The sequence below is a fragment of the Littorina saxatilis genome, linkage group LG15 (genome assembly GCF_037325665.1).
Source record: "Littorina saxatilis isolate snail1 linkage group LG15, US_GU_Lsax_2.0, whole genome shotgun sequence".
NCBI classification, from domain to species: domain Eukaryota; kingdom Metazoa; phylum Mollusca; class Gastropoda; order Littorinimorpha; family Littorinidae; genus Littorina; species Littorina saxatilis.
Genome location: NC_090259.1, coordinates 34061020 through 34068148, shown reverse-complemented (window position 1 = coordinate 34068148; position 7129 = coordinate 34061020). Strand labels below are relative to the sequence as shown.

At 43.3% G+C, this 7129-nt stretch overlaps 1 protein-coding gene across 1 annotated transcript in view; it reads left to right on the top strand.

Annotated features, from left to right (window-relative positions):
* LOC138948107 (probable palmitoyltransferase ZDHHC24) overlaps positions 1-6854 on the top strand; it is a 7526-nt gene extending 672 nt beyond the window's left edge. The window contains exons 2-5 of the mRNA XM_070319628.1: positions 1662-2094; positions 3105-3211; positions 3842-4086; positions 6577-6854. Coding sequence (XP_070175729.1) covers positions 1662-2094; positions 3105-3211; positions 3842-4082 — 781 coding nt within the window. The 3' untranslated portion in view covers positions 4083-4086; positions 6577-6854. The remainder of the gene's footprint in view (positions 1-1661; positions 2095-3104; positions 3212-3841; positions 4087-6576) is intronic.
* The last annotated feature ends 275 nt before the right edge of the window (positions 6855-7129 follow it).

Genomic DNA, 7129 nt, shown 5'->3' with positions numbered 1-7129 from the left:
TAACTGAATTGAATTGAATTGCACTTTATTCTACTAAGAAGAGAGTAGGCTACTGGTAGTTCTAGACCGGACACTGTGGTAGCTGAATGTAGGCTGCTGCAGAGGCAGAGCGAAACTGAGACTGGCTGTTTGGGCAGGGTAGTATATGGATAATGTTATCACTTTGGTGTGCAATGTGATTAACATGCGATGTCAGCACCTACCGCTTTTTGTTGTTGCATTCATTGTCTATTATTAGACGGGCGCAGTGGCCTAGTAGTGGATTAGACATCGGCCTCCTAATCGGGAGGTAGTGAGTTCAAATCAGTCCCGGCGGCGGGCGCCTGGTGGGTTAAAGGCACAGTGCAGCTCACAGCCTTCGTTTTGCGTTTTTGTTGCAGCTGAGTGCATTTACAGTTCAAAAATCCTCCTATGGTAGTAAAACAAACCCAAAACTACCCAACGACGACATTTGTGAAGCTCGACAGTTTCTTCAGTGTTCACGCGAGTGCATAATTAACCTAGTTATTACGTGGTGTTTGGTCGGAGTTCGATTCAACTGAGTGATTCCGGCCTCCATTTTGTTTTACACAAACTCATGATGACGTCTGACATAGTTTGCTTAGTGACGTGTCTTTTTGTGCATGGTGTGGTGATCTACCTGATCTAAATTTAGATCCAAAAATAGGTCAAGACCAGCCGGGTCCGAGTACGAAATTACTAATTCGTAACAAAAATCGCAGTTCTTGACTCTTTGGGTGCAAGTCAATGAAACTTGGTAGTTCTTCTAACGGATAGCTGCCTGAGGTATGACTAAAAGCCCCAGGGGCTCCGTGCACCTGGATTTGACAAGTTCAGTACCTTTAAGGGTGGAGATTTTTTCGATCTCCCAGGTCAACTAATACATATGCAGACCTGCGCGTGCCTTATCACCCAAGCAAGCAAGCGCAAGACCAAGTGCGCACGGAAAAGATCATGTAATCCATGTCACAGTTCGGTGGGTTATACAATGTAGAAACACGAAAATACCTAGCATGCTTTCTCCGAAAGCGGCGTATGGCTGCCTTAATGGTGTGGTAAAAAAACGGTCATACACGTAAAAGCCGTGGGAGTTTCAGCCCATGAACGAACAAACAAACAAACAATTGTCTAATATCTATTGTCTTTACCCAAATATACCTGTGCTGACAGCCCACCTGAAATCGAGTAGGTCTACACTAGCTTATGGCCGGGTGTCTAAGGGTACTCTCACATCACAGGCGTACCAAAGGGAAACTAACCACTTTTATAGTCGTTTATGTTGGTGTCCATTGTTGGTCGGAGCAGGGCCGGACCCAGGGGGGGGGGTTCCAGGGGTTCCGGAACCCCACCCCTGGAAAAAGCATGTACCTTGCTTTGACTTTTACTAGTTTTAGCACCAAAACAATGCTGCTCTTAACCCTCAAAACAAGGCCCAGAATGCACCAGATTGCACAGATTTTAACCGTTTTTCACAAATTTTCCGGGGGAGCATGCCCCCGGATCCCCCTAGTTCGCGCGCCTGCTTCGCTTGTAGCTTCGCCACTTCGCTGATTTGCCCCCCCAAAAAAGGAGGAACCCCCCCCTTACAACTCATTTGGTCCGGCCCTGCGGAGTGATGCATTCTGACTTAAGCTTACGTTACACCTACATTTTCTCTGCAGCTACAGCAATGAATACAAATCGCCCAGAGGCCGACAAGACATTGGCAGTCACGTGATCAAGGGCGACATCCAATCAGACCGCTTCTCTCTTCACCAAGTCAACCATCCACACCATGGCAACGGTCACGTGGTCGTCGATGTCACAGAGACAGAGGGGCTGCCCTGGAAGTACTGTAAGCGCTGTGATACGAGCACGCCTCCGCGCACGAACCACTGCGAGTTCTGCACCCATTGTGTTGTTAGAAGAGACCACCATTGTTTTATGGTTGGGAATTGCATCGGCCACTGGAACCAGAGATTCTTTGTGATGTTGTCAGCACACGGGCTTGGGTCAGGATACCTTGGGGCGTGCATGGCTATAGTATATTTGATATATCACCACACAGAGGGGACAACGCTGTGGAACTTCTTTTTGCCTGTTACTGTGATTCAGGTGAGTGATGAGGTTTTTACTGCGGCTTTTTGCTGTTAATATGAGCGTATTACTGCGTGGCATACTTTTACCGAGTGTGTGTGTGTGTCAGTGTGGTGCGTGTATGTGTGTGTTAGTGAGTGTGTGTGTGTGTGTGTGTGTGTGTGTGTGTGTGTGAATGTATCTCTGTTTTCTCTTTTTTATGTAAATGTCCGTGAAAACATTGATTAGAGGTGCTTGAAAAAAGCTCGTTTGCAATGCTTATGCCCCAACCCTCCTAAAATAAAATTTGATTTGATTTGATCCCTCTATCTCTCTCCCATATGTCTGCCTCAGTGTCTGTCTCAGTCTCTCTCTTTCTCTCTTTCTCTCTCTATCTCTCTCTCTCTCCCGTTCCCCTTGGTTTGAATATGGGTCTGTGGCCCGGCTTAGTACAACAAACCGTTCTGAGTTCTGAGTTCTATCTCTCTCTCTCTCTCTCAGAGCTATCTCTCCCTCTCTCCCTATTTCTGTCTGTCTGTGGTCTGTCACTCTCTCTGTCTTCGTCTCTCTATGTGTCTGTCTGTGTAAGTCCCTCTCTCTATTAAGAGAAAGATTTAAATAAACGGCGCGTTCTGATTGAGAGAAAGTTCTATTGCCCGAAGCTACGAGAATCGCTTACGAGTGACTCGTAGCTCCACCGCAGCTCGACCTTACGCAACAATTGGCCCGTGTGACGGGGCAAATCGTTGTGTGTGTGACGGGACTTTTATCCAATCACGGTCACTGGTGCTAAAAACAAACAAACAAGCAACAACAACATAAACACCTCAGAATTTTTTTTTTCTGAACAAGCAGCGTCAAAACTTTTCAAAATGATATCAAATGTTAAGAAATCACTTTGAAAAGGATCACTTTATTACGGAAGAGGATCAGTGACAACATTTCATTGCACAACGGTTCTAATTTGCTCAAATTAACTAAAAGTGCTGAAAATGTTGCCACTTCTGGCTCCAATGATACGGATTTACCCAATGTTGTTCTTGTTTCAGTGGTTGCTGGGCAACGTCAGCGGCCTGTTGCTAATGATGACGTTCGATGTCTACATGTGGTGTGTGTTCGGTCCTGTCTGCACCATGTATTTCTGCAGTCAGATCTTGTAAGTAAGAGCTTACAGGGACACGAGTGAGTGACTGTGTAAACATCAAACTTCTGCTTTCTCATCTCATTTCGGCCAGCCCTGCAGCTTGGGTAGTCGTCATGGCAACTAACAAGTTACAACTTATAAGACTGCAAAGACTGGCTTTGAGAAGATAACCCTTCTTTACTTGTAAGTTGATAATTTCGTTAATTTTCTCTCTGCTTTGGATGAGTCTCTTAGCCTGTTTCTTGCTGTAATTCTATTAATGTTCTCTTCGAAATGAAACAAATTAGATTTTGTTATTTTGAAGTTCAAGTACAGTGGGCTTTTTACTGTGATTCGTGATGGCCTCCTCACTGGTCCATTTTGGCGTGCAGGCTTTTTAATAAGGACACCCTGTACATTTTTAATTTTTTGTTGAATGTCTTTCAAAGCTAATTTGCTCCAATTAGGCCAAATGGTAAACTGAAGAGAGAACAGCAACCAAGCACAACATGAATCTTCTTCAAGTTACTAGAAAACAGGCTAGTTATCAGCATGAAAACAAAAAGTGGTCCATTTTCGGGGCCCTTCCCATATCAAACTGGGTTACAAATTTAAACCTTCGCATTTCACTCCTTTAATTTCTTCTCGCCTTTCGTTTTTCAGGCTGGTGTGTGAAGGGAAGACTATGGCTGAAGTGAGAAAGAAGAAGAACCTCAAGATGACCTCTAGTTTGACAGACAACTTTCGGTTGGTGTTCGGCGACTATTGGATGCTCAACTTCCTGTTTCCGGTACACATGATCTTTAAACAGGAAAGTGACGGAACTCGATTTGAAGGCGTCAAAATGGAACCCGAACCGAACAGAGAAGATCCGGATTTGTTTGGCAAAAGATGTCTCGACTGATATAGTGAGGGTGACTTGAATGTGGGGTGTATTGATGTGTGTTTACGGCTTTTGTGAAGAGAGAGAGAGAGACAGGGGTGGGGGTGGCATTTTCAAAGTTTCAAAGCTATCTTGACTCACTGACAAACAGTGTGATTCTCGTGGGTTCTGAGCGTTCCAAAAGCGCATAATTATGTATAATGTGTAATAGAGAATACTAAATGGATTGCTGTGTGAACTGATACCAAATTTACACATGTTTTTTTTTAAATATTGAAATGCGAGCGAAAGCTATATAAATGTATCAAAAATCAACTCCTTTGATTATGCATAAATACATACATTCTTGTGCTTATTGGCTACAAATATTTGATTTAATTTTTTGTTTATTTCTTTGTGTAAATCGAACCATGAAAGGCACATTTTTTAAACATTTTTGCTCCACATCTGAGATGTGGCCAGGCTTTTACATGGGATCAGACCATCCCTCCACTTGGACACGTACCCAAAATCAACATACTGCTTCATGTGGAGAGTGAGAATTTTTAGAAGAATTAAGTCCAGAAAAAAGCCGCGAGTGTCTGTTGAGAAATTAGTTCCTTTACAAAAAATACCATTCACAGACTGTTGTCAGGCTGTTTATATATGAGCTGATGCTCAAAAATGGACAAGAGGGTGATATTTTAAAAGTGACAATAAAGGTGTTTGTTTGGCGGTTATAAAAAGTGTGATCTGTCGGGAGAATAAAACGGGCTGTGGCAGTTACAGCGGCCGAGTAATTGACGAAGAAAGAGAGACGGGCGCAGTGGCGTGGTGGTAAGACGTCGGCCTCCTAATCGTGAGGTCGTGAGTTCGAATCCCGGTCGCTACCGCCTGGTGGGTTAAGAGTGGAGATTTTTCCGATCTCCCAGGTCAACTTATGTGCAGACCTGCTAGTGACTTAACCCCCTTCGTGTGTACTCGCAAGCACTGACAAGACCAAGTGCGCACGGAAAAGATCCTGTAATCCATGTCGGAGTTCGGTGGGTTATGGAAACACGAAAATACCCAGCATGCCTACTAGTAATGCTTTTGATAGTTTTTTACATTTAGTCAAGTTTTGACTAAATGTTTTAACGTAGGGGGGGGGAATCGAGACGAGAGTCGTGGTGTATGTGTGTGTGTGTGTGTGTGTGTGTGTCTGTCTGTGTGTGTGTGTGTGTGTGTGTGTGTGTGTAGAGCGATTCAGACCAAACTACTGGACCGATCTTTATGAAATTTGACGTGAGAGTTCCTGGGAATGATATCCCCGGACGTTTTTTTCTTTTTTTCGATAAATATCTTTGATGACGTCATATCCGGCTTTTTGTAAAAGTTGAGGCGGCACTGTCACACCCTCATTTTTCAATCAAATTGATTGAAATTTTGGCCCAGCAATCTTCGACGAAGGCCGGACTTCGGTATTGCATTTCAGCTTGGTGGCTTAAAAATTAATTAATGACTTTGGTCATTAAAAATCTGAAAATTGTAAAAAAAAATTTTTTTTTAAAACGATCCAAATTTACGTTTATCTTATTCTTCATCATTTTCTGATTCCAAAAACATATAAATATGTTATATTTGGATTAAAAACAAGCTCTGAAAATTAAAAATACAAAAATTATTATTAAAATAAAATTTCCGAAATCGATTTAAAAACAATTTCATCTTATTCAATTGTGGGTTCCTGATTCCAAAAACATATAGATGTGATATGTTTGGATTAAAAACACGCTCAGAAAGTTAAAAAAAATAGAGATAAGGAAAAGCATGCTATCCTTCTCAGCGCAACTACTACCCCGCTCTTCTTGTCAATTTCACTGCCATTGCATCGAGCGGTGGACTGACGATGCTACGAGTTAATACGCTCTTGCTGTAAAAAATATTTAATGCAGTGAGTTCAGTTTCATTCTGTTAGTTCGACAGCTTGACTAAATGTTGTAATTTCGCCTTACGCGACTTGTTCTTTTAGTTTTATAGAGGGTACCAGATCTCATCTGTCATCTATACTTACATTTTTGTCATTTAATCATGCAATGCTGTTCACACTGTGAAATACATAAACTAAACCATAATCTTGAGAGATAATTGTCATGTTAGTGGAGAATGGTACTGACGGGATGTCTCATTAATGGGGTATGGTACTGGGGAGATGTGGTTGTGGTGGGATGTTTCGTTATTGGGGTGTGGCACTGATGGGATATGTCTCGAGGGTGTGGTACTGATGGGGTGTCTCGTGAGTGCGGTGTGGTACTGATGGGGTGTCTCGTGAGTGCGGTGTGGTACTGATGGGATGTCTCGTGAGTGCGGTGTGGTACGTAGTGGTGGGATGACTCGTCAGTGGGGTGTGGTATAGTGGTGGGATGTCTTATTAGTGGGGTCACTGTGGTAGTGGAACTTTCAGTGATTTCTGCTAACACATGTCGTAAATCACACACGGAATCTCAGATATTAGTTCTGCTGTTATGCGACATGCAAAAGAATGTTCTTTTCACAGGTACAAGTCTGGACGGACGTTGGAGGTGGTGTCAGTGGTGTCGGTGCAGGTGAGGGAGACTACCTTTAACGTGACTGCTGATAACGCAGCTCGCTGGACAACACACTGGACAAACAGCCACTGACCAGTGGACTTTACGGATGCCGTTATCTCGTTTCAAAGTTTAACGTTCGTCTGAACAAACAAAGTTGTTGAAACACTCGAACCTCTTTGGCCCTCCGTTCTCCAGATGATCTTAAGTCGGGCACGATGAGAAAGAACATGACATCCAACATCAAGACGCGAGCGTGTGTGTGTGTGTGAGCGTGTGTGTGTGTAGGGAAAGGTGTAAGTTTTCGCGAGTGCAGTGTAAGCTTATGTCTGTTTGTATACATTGAGAAATAAAGAGACAGACAGACAAACATACTCTATCTCTCTCTCTCTCGCACACACGCACATATTCTCTCTCTTTCTCTCTCCCTCTCTCACAGACACAGACACAGACAGACACACAGACACAGACAAAGACACACATACCGAGACACAGACATACGCGCACGAACGCACAGAGTAA